At 42.8% G+C, this 17,414-nt stretch overlaps 1 protein-coding gene across 1 annotated transcript in view; it reads left to right on the top strand.

Moving 5' to 3' along the window:
• LOC308486397 (sodium channel protein type 2 subunit alpha-like) overlaps positions 1–17,414 on the top strand; it is an 83,097-nt gene that overhangs the window by 12,198 nt on the left and 53,485 nt on the right. Inside the window, exons 2-10 of the mRNA XM_081023214.1 lie at positions 722–988; positions 2,908–3,225; positions 5,015–5,135; positions 6,526–6,613; positions 10,033–10,161; positions 10,923–11,014; positions 12,174–12,437; positions 13,414–13,477; positions 17,205–17,346. Of these exons, the coding sequence (XP_080879340.1) occupies positions 2,959–3,225; positions 5,015–5,135; positions 6,526–6,613; positions 10,033–10,161; positions 10,923–11,014; positions 12,174–12,437; positions 13,414–13,477; positions 17,205–17,346 (1,167 nt within the window). The 5' untranslated portion in view covers positions 722–988; positions 2,908–2,958. The remainder of the gene's footprint in view (positions 1–721; positions 989–2,907; positions 3,226–5,014; positions 5,136–6,525; positions 6,614–10,032; positions 10,162–10,922; positions 11,015–12,173; positions 12,438–13,413; positions 13,478–17,204; positions 17,347–17,414) is intronic.

Here is a 17,414-nt window from a genome sequence, read left to right as displayed (position 1 = left end):
ATGCTTTTTGCTTGTCCTTCAATGCCTGTTGTTTGCCCAGATGAAGGATTCAGAGAAGTGTGTGTGCTTTAGTCTAGAAAGCTCTGACATTAGCATGGTTCAAATGTAGCCTACTCTACATGGATGAGTCACACCCTTTTGCTCTGGCCACTTTTGCTTCTAACTCCACCTGCCAGTGTCATGCAGCCCCCAGAAAGTTTCCCATGACGAAATGTGGCCCTCTGATTGGAAACGCTTCCCCGACCCTGCAATAAAGGCTTTTATAAACCAGTTTATAAAGAATGCAAGGGCGCGGGTGGTGCTGTGGTCTAAACCACTGAGCCTAGGGCTTTCCGATCAGAAGGTCGGCAGTTCGAATCCCCGTGATGGGGTGAGCTCCCGTTGTTCGGTCCCAGCTCCTGCCCACCTAGCAGTTCAAAAGCACGGCAAAGTGCAAGTAGATAAATAGGTACCACTCCGGTGGGAAGATAAACAACGTTTCTGTGTGCCAGAAGCGGCATAGTCATGCTGGCCACATGACCCAAAAGCTGTCTGCGGACAAACGCTGGCTCCCTCGGCCTATAAAGCGAGATGAGTGTGCAACCCCAGAGTCGTTCGCAACTGGACCTAACGGTCAGGGGTCGCTTTACCTTTACCTTATTATCACAGACGTTAATGAAAACTTCCAGCAATCTGTGTTAAGAGCACCATATGTGAAGTTAACTTCCTTTTTTCATCCTAGTTTCCCCAAGGTCATTCAGGTGGTGATGTGACTGGAAGCTAGAAACGTTTTCTAGCTTGCATATCCCAAAGCGGCAAGGATCTGCTGACAGGAGAAGCATTCGATTTCTACTACTCTTAAGGATGGGCTGTCTTGACTTCATTTTGTGTCTTGAGGAAAAGAAGATTCCGTAGCCCACATTCATTCATTGCATAGCCCACCCAAAGGGATACGCATGCAGTTCCAGTGGCTCCATTTCAAGAACTGACACTGCCCAGAGATAAAAAGGTAGGACACATTTTCACACTCGGGTATTCGATTACATTTCATAGGGAGCTTACTCCCACTCACATCCACTCACTATGTGGATTCCTTGCCCCTCCCTGCACAGTTAAAAGTCCTGTATCTTGAGCCTATTTAACCTCAAGCCTGGCCTAAACTCTTCACATACCTCTCCTACTTCCTTTTGGATATCTTTTCGCTCTTACAGTCTCTGTCTTTTCTACCCTTGGTACAGATTCTGCCTTTCCTTCCTCCTGTGTATCCTGTGAAAGTACTTGCACCAAGGTGGTTTGAGAAAGGAAGACCCTGTATCTCCTTCTGCATTAAGGGCCGGGCATCTAGTGATATAGTCAGGGCTCCCCATGCCTGAACTTTGACTACGTGGTTAGAGAGGATTGCCTCAGGAAGGAAGGCATAACAGGGCCAAAACTAACAAAATGGATTTCAACAGAGACAAATGTAAGTTTCCACATGTAGGCAGGAAGAACCAGCTGCAGAAATAGGGGACACCTGGCGTGCTAGTGAAAAGGATCTTGGGGGCTTAGTAGACCACAAGCTTAACATGAGTCAACAGTGCAATGCAGCATTAAAAAAGGCGAATGCTATTCAAGGCCACATCAACAGAAATATGGTTTCCAGATCAATAGAAGTAATAGTATTGTTGTGTTTTGGTCAGAGTACTGTGTCCAGTCCTGGGCACCACAATTTAAGAAGGATATTGACAAGCTGGAATGTGTGCAGATGAGGGCAACCAAGGTTATCAAGGGTCTGGAAACCAAGCCTTATAAGGAATGGTTGAGGGAGTTGGGTATGCTTAGCCTGAAAAAGAGGAGCCTGAGAGGAGATGGGATAGCCTCTTCAAATATCTAAAGGGCTATCAGATGGAGGATGGAACAAGCTTGTTTTCTCTTGTTCTGAAGGCTAGGGCTCAGACCAATGGCTTCAAGTTACAAGAACGAGTAATCCAACTAAACAGGAAGAACTTACTGACAGTAAAAGCTATTTGACAGTGGAACAGACTTCCATGAGATGGTGGTGGGCTCTCCTTCCTTGGAGGTTTTTAAGCAGAGGTTGGATGGCCATTTGCCAGGGGTGCTTTAGATGAGATTCCTGCATTGCAGGGGGTTGGACTAGATGACCCCTGAGGTCCTTTTCCCCAGTGCTGGGCAAGTGCTGTTAATCAGGCACACCCCCAGAGACTTATGAATCTGCTTGGTTTCCAGGGCTCTCTGTGGAGCTTATTCACATGGATGTCTGACGATGCTCAGCACATGACCTGCTGAACCTCTGAAATGGGGAATTAACCTTGGCCATTGAGACAGTGCATCATAGGCATCCATTTCTCCTGCTTCATATGCCTACAGTGGTACCTCGCAAGACGAATGCCTCGCAAGACAAAAAACTCGCTAGACGAAAGGGTTTTTTGTTTTTTGAGCTGCTTCGCAAGACGATTTTCCCTATGGGCTTGCTTCGCAAGACGGAAACGTCTTGCAAGTTTGTTTCCTTTTTCTTAACACCGTTAATACAGTTGCGACTTGACTTCGAGGAGCAACTCATAGAACGCGGTGTGGTAGCCTTTTTTGAGGTTTTTAAAGACTTTGGTGATTTTTGAAGCTTTTCCAAAACTTTCCCAACACCGTGCTTCGCAAGACGAAAAAAATTGCAAGACGACAAAACTCGCGGAATGAATTAATTTCGTCTTGCGAGGCACCACTGTAATTTTCCTTTGTAGGAATAGAAGTCTGGGAATAGCCAATCATCTTAAACATAACAAAGCACAACCTACATATCAAAGACTGCCTAAGTTTTGCATATATTTCAAACAGGTTCTATTTTAGGCTTGTAAAAATTGGCAGTGGGTTCATTAATGCTGAATGTTTCCCTAACACACACTCTCTCTCTTTGCATTCTACTTTCTTTTTCAGGTCATTCTTATGCAATAGGCTAAAAGTAATTTAAATGTGCAGGATGAAAAAATGGCACAGGCACTGCTGGTACCACCAGGACCTGACAGCTTCCGCTATTTTACTAGAGAATCTCTTGCAGCTATTGAAAAACGCTGTGCAGAGGAAAAAGCTAAAAAGCCCAAACAGGATCATTCAGATGCTGATGACGAAAATGGACCAAAACCAAATAGTGACTTGGAAGCAGGGAAAACACTTCCATTTATATATGGAGACATTCCTCCAGGAATGGTGTCCGAACCTTTGGAGGACCTTGATCCTTATTATAGCAATAAAAAAGTGAGTTATTTTGTTAAGACTGGCTGGATTTTGGTCACTGCATTAATGCCTTTTCACTGTTTACTTATTTCACCAGAAATCCCTCTCTTTCTACTTGATCTCAGCTGGAAAACATTTGGGCTTGCACAAAATGTTGCTCTGTTTGCATAATCATTTTTTTATTTAATGACAACATGCATGTTCTTTCTGTTGCCTGTTCATACAGAGGCCCAAGCTCCTCTGCCCACCACCAAGAGTTCCCTGGCCCTCTTCCCACCTTTGAGTTCTTCCTGGGGTCCTTGGGTCACCCTTCCATCTTACCTCAGTACCTGCTCCCAGGGACGTTCCAGAGCTGTGGGAGAGGAAAGCCTAAGGAGAAGCCCTTTCCAAAACTCCCTTCCTGCCTGGTGGTGAGGCTTGGTGAGGGCTCCTCTTAAAGGAGAACCCTCACCAATCCCCACCAGCCGTGTGTGTGTGTGTGTGTGTGTGTGTGTGTGTGTGTGTAGCTTCAGAAACTGCTCCTTTTCAAGGAGAAGCACTTTCTGAAGCTCCCTTCCCACCCAGCAACAAAGCTGGGTAGTAGAATGCCTCCCGTCTTGCCAACTCCGTGAGAAAGAACACATTCTGCAGAGCTTTGCTGCTGTGCCCTCTCCCCACCTAGGGGAAGGGTATATGAGCGGCAAAGCTGGTGGCAGAATGCTGTGCCACTCCACTGCTGCCTCCTCTTCTCTTACCTGGATTGCTTCTGCGGTGGTGGTGTGGCGGGGCGCTTGCAGGAGTGCTGCCTCTTCCATTTCCACCACCTGAAGCAGCTGCTTCATCCCATGTCACGAGTGGGCCGGCTCTGCCTGTTCTTAGAAGGAATGTACTTTCCTGACTCGCCACTGAATTTTCTCCCATAAAGAGTTCTCTCTTGCTTCCTTCTGCATCTCCAATGCCAAGGCAGTATGCGTTGTAAGTAAATCTCCCTTTCAAATATATGTTGTTCCTCTGGTGGCAGGTTCTTCTCCAGTTCCTCTCCCTCTTTATAGTATGCCAAGGAGGAAATGTGCCTCTCTTACAGCTCTGGAGACATGGTTCAGCTGCTTCAAGCCTTTGAAGCCCCAATGGCAGCCAGCCCCTGACAGGTGTACTTCCGGGTTGGTACCCAAGATTCCATGGCACGGGGTGTCAACTCCATCTGGTGTCTGCAGGTACTGGGACCTGCCGTGGAATCTTTCTCCGCTACGATTGCAGAGACTGTGCCGGAGTGCAAGGCCCCAGTGATTTATCCTCCTCCTGCAAAGGTTTTGAATGGATGCTGTTGAATTATTGTGGCCTGTGCCACTTGTAGAGATCAATTATGAGTCAATTCACCAAGTCAGTAGTGGTGTGTCACCAGCTGAATTTTTGTGTTTGTTGATTGCCTCACCACATTCCAGAATATGAGTTCTTGTGTCTTTGCTCAGTCCACTTTAGGGAAATGGTTGGGAGGAAGATGATCAATTCACGGGAAAGTAGTTTTGTGTGCATATGTATCATTGGTCTTTGATGCTGCCTTTAGGATGAGGTGTTCTGATTACTTGGGTCACCTTGACAAAAATAATAATAATAGTGACTCTAAGCGGTCTTGCTGTTGATAATAATAATTCTATTAACTTGAGGGGCCATTGGCTTGAATTCAGTTGTAAAAGCACAGTGGGATGAGTCAGCAAGAAGCTCCATCTTCCATTGAAATAAGCGAAGCAACAAAGTGTAGGAAGTAAATAATCTGTGAACAATACATGATTGTTGTTGTTTTTTAATCCTACATTCTTTTTTTGTTTTCCAGACCTTCATAGTATTGAACAGAGGGAAGGCAATTTTCCGATTCAGCGCCACATCTGCCTTGTACATTTTAACCCCTTTCAATCCTCTCAGAAAAATTGCTATTAAAATTTTGGTACATTCATATCCTTTTCAAGTCGTTTACCTTTAAGTGTTTGGAGTTAAATTTGAAGTATTTTCCAATGTTATTTTGCAAACAACAACAATGGCTGTCCCGTTTACAGATACGTTGTAAACCAGTGTCCCTTGGTAGTTGAAAGCACATGCATGTTGAGAACAAGGGTGGGGGACCTGTTACGCTCCTGAGGTTGTTGGTCTGAAACTCCTATTAGTCCCACACGCCATTGCCAGAGGGGAGGGATTGTGGGATTTGGAGTCCATCAATATCTGGAGGGGCACAGATTTGCCAGACTAGGTTTAAAAGCATGAATGATCAAGTTCAAAGCTTTATTGACCAGAAAATACCATTTGTAGTTGATGGACTTCAGCATGTATCTAGAACTATAGCAGTACCTTTCAAGAAAGACCATTTGACAATATTGAGTGATTCAGCAAGAACCAAGATCTTTGCTCACAGTTTATTCAGGGAGTGCTTCTTAATTAATGTTGATGTTCCAAACCAGGGATGGGGAACATGCAGCTCACCAGATTTACACGTGCAGGTTACCAAAATGGCACAAGCATTGCTTGCACCACCAGGACTTGACACGTGGAGGGCCACATTTTAAAAGAAGCATCTCAGAAGTAATTGGATGGCACTGATCGCCTTCATGCACTTTGTGGTGGAGGGGCACATGAGAAGCGACTTGGGGATTTGAGGAGGAGAAAGCAATTGGAGCGAACGGAGCAGAGAAAATTCATTATCCTTGCCCGTGTTAATGTCAACATTTTCCATTGAATATCTTGTGAGTAATCTTTTATCTGTGATAAATCTTTTATCTGGAAAGCTAAACCACTAAGTGAAGCATTAACAGGGAAGGAAGAGTTATTTCCGAGTTTTTGGCTGTCTTCAGAAACTTGTAGAAAGTCCACAAAAATGTCCAGATTCGGAAAATAGAAAGAGACAATAAATAGCTAACTGGTTTTTAATAACTTATGCCACAGTTGTATGTATGGCTGGTTCATATAGTTACAGATAGATACTATGCTGTCTTGGGTCACACACATGCCTATACCCTGCTAGCAAATGGAGAGCATAACCTCTTGATAGTGACACATCCACAGTGACCTGGCAGCAACTTCTGCAATTTCTGAAGATTAATTTGGTAAAGTAGGCTCTTCCCTAGAAAAGCTCATGCTACCATGAATCTATTTTTTTAAAAGAGTGACACACGTCTCTGTCTTTTCTTTTTCTTTGTTTTGCTGCTGCATGCAAAATGTTGGAACTCTTGAAAAGTTGTGTGTGTCTACGGCTTTTATTAAAAAGAGGTTATTTAAAGTGGGTGCTGTCATTAACTTGGTTTTATAACCTGATCTCTGATTTAATGGTCATCATTCCTTGACCACATCTTACATTATTCAGCATGCTAATTATGTGCACTATTTTGACCAACTGTGTATTTATGACTATGAGCAACCCTCCAGAATGGACCAAGAATGTAGAGTAAGTAAATACCTTTTTCTTTTATTTTTTGGAAAATGTGTTATCTGTTTTGATTCTTTGCTATTTCAGATGTGAATTTTGACCAGCCGTCTCCAATAAGATTCCTATGATGATTTGTGCATTTTCTTATCCCTTTTCTTCAGAGCTTTAAAGAGGATCCTAAATGAAAACATATTTTGTGATTTTTGTTTGTTTGTAATTAATTTCCTGTTTTTCTTCCATGGAACTCAAGACAGCATACCTAGGGTGTTCCCAGCAGTCTTCTGTCTAGGCGATGAACAGACAAGGCGCCGTTCACACAATTAACAATCATGTGAATGGCTTCTTAAACATAAACTGCAGGAGTGTCCGGGGCCCATTGGAATGTGTGCAGAGAGTGCAGGGGACTGTAATCCTCACCATGCTGTGCTTCTAACTGGTCCTACATTTGCTGTTTGCAGTGGACAGGGAAAGCTCCCTTTGGAATGAATGAGAACTCCCCCGCCCAAACACAAATAGCAAGTATAGGGGCCCTGATCTGGGTCGGGACTACAGGATGGAACATAGGGTTAACCCCCAACTTCATGCCAAGCTCTTACTAGGTAAAGGTAAAGGGACCCCTGACCATTTGGTCCAGTCATGACCGACTCTGGGGTTGCAGAGCTCATCTCGCTTTATAGGCCGAGGAAGCTGGCGTTTGTCCACAGACAGCTTCTAGGTCATGTGGCCAGCATGGCTAAGCCGCTTCTGGCAAACCAGAGCAGCACATGGAAACACCATTTACCTTCCCGCCGGTGCAGTACCTATTTATCTACTTGCACTTTGATGTGCTTTCAAACTGTTAGGTTGGCAGGAGCAGGGACCGAGCAATGGGAGCTCACCCCGTCACGGGGATTCGAACCGCCAACCTTCTGATCAGCAAGTCCTGGGCTCTGTGGTTTAAACACAGCGCCACCCGCGTACCAAGGTCTTACTATGTCTTACTATAAAGCTGCTCATGTAATTGCTAATGGTGTGGACGGCGTTGCATCTAACTTGGTCCTCGTGCACCCTCACGCCTTCCCATGCTATGTCATGTGCTTTTGCACCATGTCCTGGGATTGTCTTATAGGGGTTCAGCATTTTTTCTTGTGCTTTAAATGGAGCGTCTTTAAATTGTCACCACACTTACCTTAAGGGCTACTGTGGGCCACATTGTGTGCATGCTGTATGCATGCTGGCCATCCCTGTTGTCCCTGCCATATTCACATGGAGATGGGACACAAACATCATGTTGTACACTTGTTAAAACCTATGTGCACAGGCCAGAACCCTACAGTTAATTTTCTTTTTTGGGGGGGGGGGAGATTGTAGTCTGCATGTACAGTCATACCTTGGTTGCCAAAGGCCCTGGAACTTGGATGTTTTGGCTACCGAACGATTGAAACCCAGAAGTGACCGTTCCGGTTTTTGAACTTTTTTTTGGAAGCGGAACATCCGACAGGGCTTCCACGGCTTCCGATTGGCTACAGGAGCTTCCTGCAGTCAATCGGAAGTTGAATGCTTTGGAAGTAGACCGGACTTCCGGAATGGATTCAGTTTGATTTCTAAGGTATAACTGTATAAGGTTTTACCTGTGTATGACATAATAGAGTTCCATCCCCCTATGACAATGCAGGGATGGTGAAAGTAGAAGCACACTCAGCTTGCCCTTCCATGTGGCAGGACAGAGAGGTCTTTAAGTTATCATCTGAATTGGTCCTCTATCTCAATGATGACAAAGTCTTCCTGTTAGCAGAGCTATAATCCATTAGCTTATCTGCATCTTTCTAGCCAATGATATTTTTAAAAACACAGTACTAAGTGTTAGATACAGCAGGAAGGCACCTGATGGCAGCCATCTTACAGAACCTAAGCAACTCTGGGTCTTGTCAGTCGATGCTTTGGGTAGCAGATTGAATGGAATACCATGAAAACCACTTAGTATTGTATATGTAAGGAAGGCAGAACATACGTGCCATCAGTTATTTCTTAGCAAGCCCTGAAAGTCTGAGAGAAGGAACTCTGGTCCTGTACAGAAGATGCAATTTACTAGGTTCCCAGAGAAGCCTTATTTCCCACATCAGTTGAATAAGACGGAGGTTTGATAAGTAAACAGTGGAAATAGGTAAGGAGGAGTCAGGTGATGGAGATGCAAGTCTGACTCATATAAGACTTATTGTTCCAACGGGGCTTAAGGAAACGCAGTACAGAATATGGAAGCCTCTTGAAGAGCAAAGACTAGATGGCAGAAAACATGACAGCACATGGGGATGTAGGAAGGTGTTTATACTCAGTTGGACCAATAGTTCAGTATTTGTTCACAGTGACAGACAGCAGCTCTCCAGGGTTTGGGGCAGGAGTCCATTCCAGCCATACCTTGATTGAACTTGGGATTCTTGGCATGCAAAGCATGTACTTTACCACCAAGCAACAACCTTTCCCCAAGAAGGAGTGGAATTAAATAAGAAACTTGACGAGAACGGAAAAAGTAAGAAGCTGAGTGGAGGGCTACTCTTTACATGCCAGCAAGCCAGGCTTCCCCGTGGGATGCTCTATTCAGTTTCACTTCCCTTTAATTTCCCATCTCCCACCCTCAAAAAAAAGCACCCAGTAAGCATTCCATGTTGCTGGACTCCAGTGCAAATCATTCTTAATGATGGGCCATGCTGGATGAGGCTGATCGGAGCTGAAGTTGGATAACACCTGAGCAACTGGTTGGAGATGTCTGGGGTAGATGGTGTTTCTTTGGCTTCCTCAGCATCCAAACTCTGGAGAATGAGGCCAGAGGGATGGACATCCAGGAATACTGATTTCGCAATGCGTGAAAAATACTTTGTTTTGATTAACTCTTGTTGTTTCAGTGTATCGTTATTCCTACACAGATATAAATTTATTGGAGGAATCTAGGAGTGGAAGGGGAAACGTGAAGAACTCATATATCTATTTCTGAACGATAATCTTGGCCATTTGATTGCCCTTTTTACCCATTGCTGTCTTTTTTATTTGTATATATTTTATTTGTATATATTGCTTGTTTTATGTTGTTATGGCCATTGGCTAATGTGAATAAATTTTATATATCTATCGATCGATCTATTTCTCCACCAGCATACATGTTAGAATGGGTGGTTTGACATTATCCTTATTTGGTGAGAACAATTAAGCAGTTGTGTGGTAGAATACATTATGTAGCACAATTTTGGCTGTTGCCCTGATGGTTTCAGTGGTTGAAAGGGCTTCTGTATTTCTTAAATATGATGCAAATGTAGCACCATAGCTGCTGAACCAGATCAGTTAGGGTTGCCCTTTTCTTTTTGATTCAGGTACATCCAAGGTGTCTAAAACTATTGCTTCTATCAGATGCTCATTACAGAGGATAAAACGAAGTCAACAATAATTCTTTATTTGTATGCCTTTAGGTACACATTCACTGGAATTTATACCTTTGAATCACTTATAAAAATTCTCGCAAGGGGCTTTTGTCTAGAAGGTTTCACTTTTCTTCGAGACCCATGGAATTGGCTTGACTTCAGCGTAATTTTGATGGCGTAAGTGCTTTAACCATTTGTTAAAAGCTTATAAGGGCATGGAATTAGTGTCAGTCTATACTAGTGTTGGGGAAATTGTTAGCCTCCTGATGCTGGACTCCAACTCCAATGTAGCCAATGCACAATGGATAATGGGAGTTGTAGTCCAACAACATCCAAAGGGCAACCGATTTCCCCATCCCAATGTATACCATACCAAGAGGCATGTATTGAAGTAAGTACAAATTCTGCTATCAGTAAAGTTTCCAATTCACAATATACAAAACAGCAAAAGTGATGTTTATTTACTTGTTTATTTACATTTTAGGAATGCTAATTTCATGTCCTGCATTCCAGGAACCTTCATTTGACAACGTGCTAATATATTAAATTAGTTTAGTTCAACCTTTCAGGTCCAGAATGGGTGTTTTACTTTGGCGAAACTTAACTGCAGGTGTCAGTTTGTAAATGTGAACCTTATGCTTAGTATAATATTGCAAAAGCTGAAATCACCAAGTTGGTCTTGATGAAAGACCCCAAGTCATTAGCTTGAGCTCTGCAATTCTGAGTAACTGTGATTTGATTCTACAGGTATGTAACAGAATTTGTAAACCTAGGCAATGTTTCAGCTCTTCGAACTTTCAGAGTATTGAGAGCTTTGAAAACTATTTCTGTAATCCCAGGTAAGAAGTGAGTGGATTGATGAAGTGTCAGGCCCCTTGTATCTCCAACTGTTTTTTGTGTGCTGTCATTGTGTTTGTGTGTGAACTCCCCTATTGCAGATATTTGACAGAGTTTGTGGACCTTGGCAATGTCTCAGCGTTGAGAACATTCAGAGTTCTCCGGGCATTGAAAACAATATCAGTCATTCCAGGTGAGACCTAGGTTAAACACGGAGGCTGATTTTTCAGTTCCACTATTTCTAGCACTAGTCTCATTAATCACTGCCCATATTGCTAAAAGTCAGGAATCGGAAGATCCCTTGTCTTTTCAAATCGACCATTTATTTTAATTTGCAAAATCAGCCTTCGAGTTTAGCAAACAATTGCATGAGACGTCTACAGAATGCACAGCCTATCCGTTACATTTTGTTTTGGGGTTTGCTTTTTACTGTTGTTGCTGCATAAAGGTGACAATTTTTTTCCCTTCCACACTAAACAGCTTTAACACTCTGGCATTTATATTGCCGTATATCTTAGCACATATTGTCTGACGACTGCAATCTTAAACCAGGGGCGAAAATAGGCATTATTTCACCTGGGTCAAAGACTCAGCTTGGCACACACAAACCCATGTGCATTTGTGTACACACACACAGAGGCTGGGAGCATCAATGGCACCTCTTTAGGGGCTTCACCCTGGGCAAAAAACCTGACTAGACTCCGCCCCTTAGCTACGGCTCTGTTTAAACAGACTTATTAGAGAATCAGCCCCACCAAATCAGTGGAACTTATTTCCAAGTAAACATGCATAAGATCGTGCTGCATGGCCAAAATTTGAATTAAGCTCTGAAAGCTTTTATTATTTTATTTTATTTTAAAACTTACCTGTTTCAATAAACATTGCTTGGGAACATATTAATGAATGTCAATGTGTACATAGCCTGGGATCTTATTCCCTACCTATTTTTCTTCTTTTTTTTCCTTTGGGGAGTGGGTGGGGCAAAGAATGGATTGTGATTGGTGAAAATGCTTTGTAAGAGAAGAAAAAATAGGATTTTACTTTGTTGTTGCTGCTGCTGCTGTTTTTTCATTTTGTTTTTTTAATAAATGCTATTATTATATGTTGGCATTCCATGAATGAGAAAGCTTCTTGTTTTGCAAAGGGGAAAAAAGGTGTACATTTAATGCAATGTACACAGTGCATTCATGGACAGTTTTTGCTCTTCATGCGTTTCCACAAGTTCTGGGGTACTGTTCATTAAGCTTTACTGTGTCGCAAACAAGACGTTGTTCGCTGTTTCTGCATGGCATCTTAAATAGGAGGGAAGAATGCTTGATACGTATTAATACGTCTTTCGATCCCATTTGCAGGCCTGAAGACCATTGTGGGGGCCCTAATTCAGTCAGTGAAGAAGCTCTCGGATGTGATGATCCTGACCGTGTTTTGTCTGAGTGTATTTGCTTTAATAGGGCTGCAGCTTTTCATGGGGAACTTGAGGCATAAATGCCTGATTTGGCCACCTGAAAATTTTACTTTTGAAAGCGACTTCAATAATAGCACAGTGGGAGAAAATGGTACTTTTGTTAACATTACAGAGAGCACCTTTGACTGGGAGGAGTACATTGAGGAAGAAAGTAAGCATGATTGATACGAATATATACACCTACATAGGACGTGTGTTATGCCAGTTATATTTAAAAAAAGCTGAAACATTAAAATTAGGGATGCAACATTTGGTCCAAGCAGTTGACTGTTTCACCTGCCTAAAAGCCTTTTGATCTGCTGACAAAATGGTCTCTTCCAATTAATCAGGCAGCAAATTTCTTTTTTTAAAAAAAAATCAGCAAGTCATGTTTTAATACGCACTTACAAAAGCCACAAGCAACAAATGCCACCACTGGAGGCATTTCTCCTTTTCTCTTGCACAGGAGGGAATGCATCTTTTAAGACGTGCCATCACCTAAAATTAAAAAAAGAGTATTATTCTTCAGAACTTTTCTTGTTATTCATGCACAAATTTATGCAGTTCAAATCAGTGAACTCTGGAGTGAGTAATCAACTAAGATTTCTTTAATTTGTGTAGCAATCCTTATCCTTACTCTCAATCAATAGGGAGCTTTTAGCCCTCAAGTGCCAAGACAACAGTGACTTGGAGAGAGATTCCTAGCTATTTTTTAAAAAAAACAAACCGAAACAAATATTTGCATAACTTTGTGTATTTTTTTTAAAAAGAAGTGTATTCTTTCCTTTGGCGGGATCCAGACTACCTATGGGTAGGAATGGGAGAGGTATTTTTTCCGTTGATAACCCTTCCCCTTGCAGCCTACTCTGCCTCTCCCCAGAAGGCTGCTGTAGGGGACCAGCCCATGGGACCCATCAGAAAAGCAGGGGAGGTGGCACTGAGAGCTGCCGGGAGGAAGGGGAGATGCTAAAAATGGCCTCTCCCACTCCCCTTCCTCCAGCGGGAGCCTCTACTGCATCTTGAGCTGCTCTGCAAATGGAAAGACAAGATGGGGACCAAATCACTTGGTTATAGTTCTATATGGATCTGTGTTTCATAACAGCAACGACTGAAAAATACAGTTCTTTATCCTTTCCCCCCCAAATCAGGTCATTTTTATGTTTTGGAAGGACAAAGAGATGCCTTGCTTTGTGGCAACAGCTCTGATGCTGGGTAAGAATTTTTAATAATTTGTTGAATTCTCTACAATAAAACTAAGGAGCACCAAGCCTCTTGACTGAGAGGTACCTGAACACTCTGGCACCTGTTAGGAGCTTTGGTATGAGTGAGCAATGTCAACTACACACACACACATACCCTTTCGCAAGCAGTCCTAGGAGTCCAGAATGTGCCCATACCAGGCTAGAATATAACCTAATGTAAATAAGGCATCTAGTTTAGGATATAGGATCAAGATAGGTTATTGGAAATACATTTACTGGCTTACTCTCTGTAAAAAAAAATTTAAGTGAGATAATAAAGCAGTTTGGCAATTAGGTGCACGGGTTTCTCCTAGGGGAGAGAGAAGAGTATGCATATGCCAGCAATTATCTCCTTTGAAACGATCTGGGCTTAATTGCTAGAGCAGCTTTCTGATTCCAGAGGTCACCTTCTGCAAAACTGCATTGGCTGGAGCGGTGTGTGTGTGTGTGTGTGTGTGTGTGTGTGTGTGTCGCTATTTATGATCCTATCTTTAGCTAATGGGTTAGAGCTGACAACCCTACACATGACATAGGGATTTCCCAGCCTAAGCTTTCTCTCTTTTGCAATGTGGCACGTTTATCTGCCTTTTTAATGTCATAAGGTGGTTGGTTTGTACCTAACTCCTCCCTTGATTAATTCACTTGGGAGTAGGGAAGCTTTTTCAGCCACCTTCCTTTATGGACAACTTTTAGGGAGCCAGTGGTGGGTGAGGCCAGAGGCAAAAGAGGGCACAACACTTATGGTGAATATTGCCTTTGTTTGGGAGGCTAGTTTCTTCGCTCTACCCTCTATTCAGCCAAACAAGAAGCATGATTGGGTTTCAAGGGCTGGCAAAAGCATTCAGGGAGTTCTAGGGAGCCTGTGTGGCCTTAAGAGACCCCAGATGAGAGTCTTGACAGAGAGGCCTTGTTTGTTCCACGTCCCTGAAGCCACTAAAGAAGATCAGTGCAGCTGTTGCAGACTCTTACCATTTGAAAAGGCTCTCCCAAATTTTTGTCTGTGTCTAGTGGTCGTTGGATGCTATTTGCTGATACCTCATTTGAGAGGTATAGTCATAGTGAAGATGCCTATGTAACAAATGAATAAGTAACATGGAATTAAGAATATGGATCGAAATTAAGGCTATAGATAGTAAAGAGAAATGAAAGGCTTAAAAGTGACTCTGGAGCTAAGCATGCCTCTGTTGTTGTTGTTGTTGTTGTTGTTTAGTCGTGTCCGACTCTTCGTGACCCCATGGACCAGAGCACGCCAGGCACTCCTGTCTTCCACTGCCTCCCGCAGTTTGGTCAAACTCATGCTGGTAGCTTCGAGAACACTGTCCAACCATCTCGTCCTCTGTCGTCCCCTTCTCCTTGTGCCCTCAATCTTTCCCAACATCAGGGTCTTTTCCAGGGAGTCTTCTCTTCTCATGAGGTGGCCAAAGTATTGGAGCCTCAGCTTCAGGATCTGTCCTTCCAGTGAGCACTCAGGGCTGGTTTTCTTAAGAATGGATAGGTTTGATCTTCTTGCAGTCCATGGGACTCCCAAGAGTCTCCTCCAGCACCATAATTCAAAAGCATCAATTCTTTGGCGATCAGCCTTCTTTATGGTCCACCTCTCACTTCTAGGAAAACCATAGCTTTACCAAACTTCAATCCTATTAAACAAGCCCTTTTAGCTTTGTGCTGAGTCATTGCAGTAGCAAAATGTTTGCTTGAGAGCCAATTAGAAATAATAAAATGAGGTGATAAAATATTTGAGTTGCATTTAAATTATTCCATGAGCATTTGGCCTTGGAATTAATCATAAATGTTTCATTATTAGTCCAGAAGCTTGTCTGTGTTTGTCGGTTGCATAAAAAATTGACCAAGTGCCCTGTGGCAACTTAAAAGTCTTAACAGATTGAATAGCATGATGAGTCTGAGACATACACTCCTTCATCTCGTATGTGAACTGAATTTAATGTTAATGTTAGATTTATCTTTAAAAATACAACTGTATATATTTTTTTCTGAATGAAATCTTGTAGACTCCCAATGGAATCTTGTAGACTCTACAATATAACTTTGGAAATGAAAGATTAGACACCTTGGTCAGTGGTTCAGCTACTTCTGGGGCAATTCACAGCAAACTAAGGCTTACAACCAATATTGCCTTATAAAACATACTTCCAAGGCATATGTTTGTTTTTTTTAAGAATAATTTTTTATTAACCGACCAATCACATCAAATCAAACCAAATTACATAAATTCCAAATTACACAGCCAAATTTTAAATTTTTGTTGGGGGTACCCATATTTCAAGTTCCGAAGGGATCCAATCAACTTCTTGCTTCTTACTGCTGTTTTAATGTCCACAAATCTAACCTTATGATGTTCACAGTACTATCCAGTCCTTTCTTATTATTTTTCCACATCTCTTGTTGTTATTTTCATATATTTTTCCTTTCTCTTTGTGACCTCTGATAGTCTCCGCAAGCTGGTTAGAACAGTTTGTAATCCTGCGTGGATATTAATTTTTTTATCCAGTAGCCATATCCAGACGTTTTCCATATAACATCACTTCCATACATCAAAACAGTCTTAGCGTCATTAATCTTCACCAATCTGCCTCCTTTCTCAAAACCTCTGAGGAGATTTACTAGGAATGCAGTCTGAAAACAAATCCGTTCTTCCTCCCGGCTATAAATCCTTTGGCAAGATGGCGACTCCGAATTAATTGCTGCGCCATTCCCAAAAGCTCTTATTGCTTCTCGGTGTCCATAAAGCATACTTTTGGTTAAAGTTTATCTCCACGCAGACCTTAATCATCCTGCTTGGGTCAGTTCAACTGACGGTTCTAATGAGGAGGGGTTCTTGTAAATCACATAGAAGGAAAGTAAAAAAGGTTTCCCCCCCCCCCATTCAGCCCTGTTGTCAACATACCCCGCCTTTGGTGTATCTTCATCGTAAAATATTCCTGTTTCTCCAGCCCGTCGTCTTCTTTCGCAGAGGTCACTTAAATTAGCAGACTTCACTCCCCTTCTTCACTTGAAATATGTGCATTTGCTTCTTTTGTAATTAATTATTCCAAATTGCTGCAACTAGTGCGCGATCAGAGACAGCGTCCAGGGGAGCCGATGTCCACACAGGGGCATTCTGCCTAGGGCCCTCACCCCCTTCTTTCGAATTAGGGGGTGATTTATGGGCACAGCAGGCAAGGGCAGTGTTCCCCATTTCCTTGGGGCAACAAGGGAGGCTGCCTACTCCCATAACAGCCTCTTAATTACCCCGTGTGGGTCGGAGAGATGGTATTGTCGGCCATCTTCTAATGTGCCCCCTAGTGGCCCCCCTTCCAAGGCATATGTAGATGCAAAGCCTCATTTCAGAAATAAGCAGACTTACAGTGCAGCCCTGTACATGTCTACTCAGAAGTAAGTCCCAGTGAATTTGGTGGGGCTTACTCTGAGGTAAGTAGGAATAGGATTGCAGTCCCAGGCACGCATTGCTCCTAAATGAAATCTATGGACTTAAGTTAGCAAAGACTAGGTTTGTTTCATTCATTTTAATGGGACCTCTAAGCGCACCTAACTTGGTCTGGATCTAACCTCTTAATTCTGAAGAACAACTAGGAAAACAAACCATTCAATTTAGGGGGGGAAATGTGGCCTTGAAATACCACACAATGGAAGCAAAAGAAATATTGTGTTGTGTTTCACTATGATTTCCTTTTTCATAGTCAATGTCCGGAAGGATATGTGTGTGTAAAAGCTGGCCGAAACCCCAACTATGGCTACACAAGTTTTGATACCTTCAGCTGGGCCTTCTTGTCGCTCTTTCGGCTGATGACTCAGGACTACTGGGAAAACCTTTACCAACTGGTGAGAACTATCACGAGGCATGCTTAGTATGTATGATAATAAAGCGGAAGCTTTTTTCTTGCTGACTG

Source organism: Podarcis pityusensis (genome assembly GCF_964106645.2).
Source record: "Podarcis pityusensis genome assembly, chromosome: 1".
Lineage (NCBI taxonomy): Eukaryota > Metazoa > Chordata > Lepidosauria > Squamata > Lacertidae > Podarcis > Podarcis pityusensis.
This window is presented reverse-complemented; position numbering and strand designations above follow the sequence as displayed.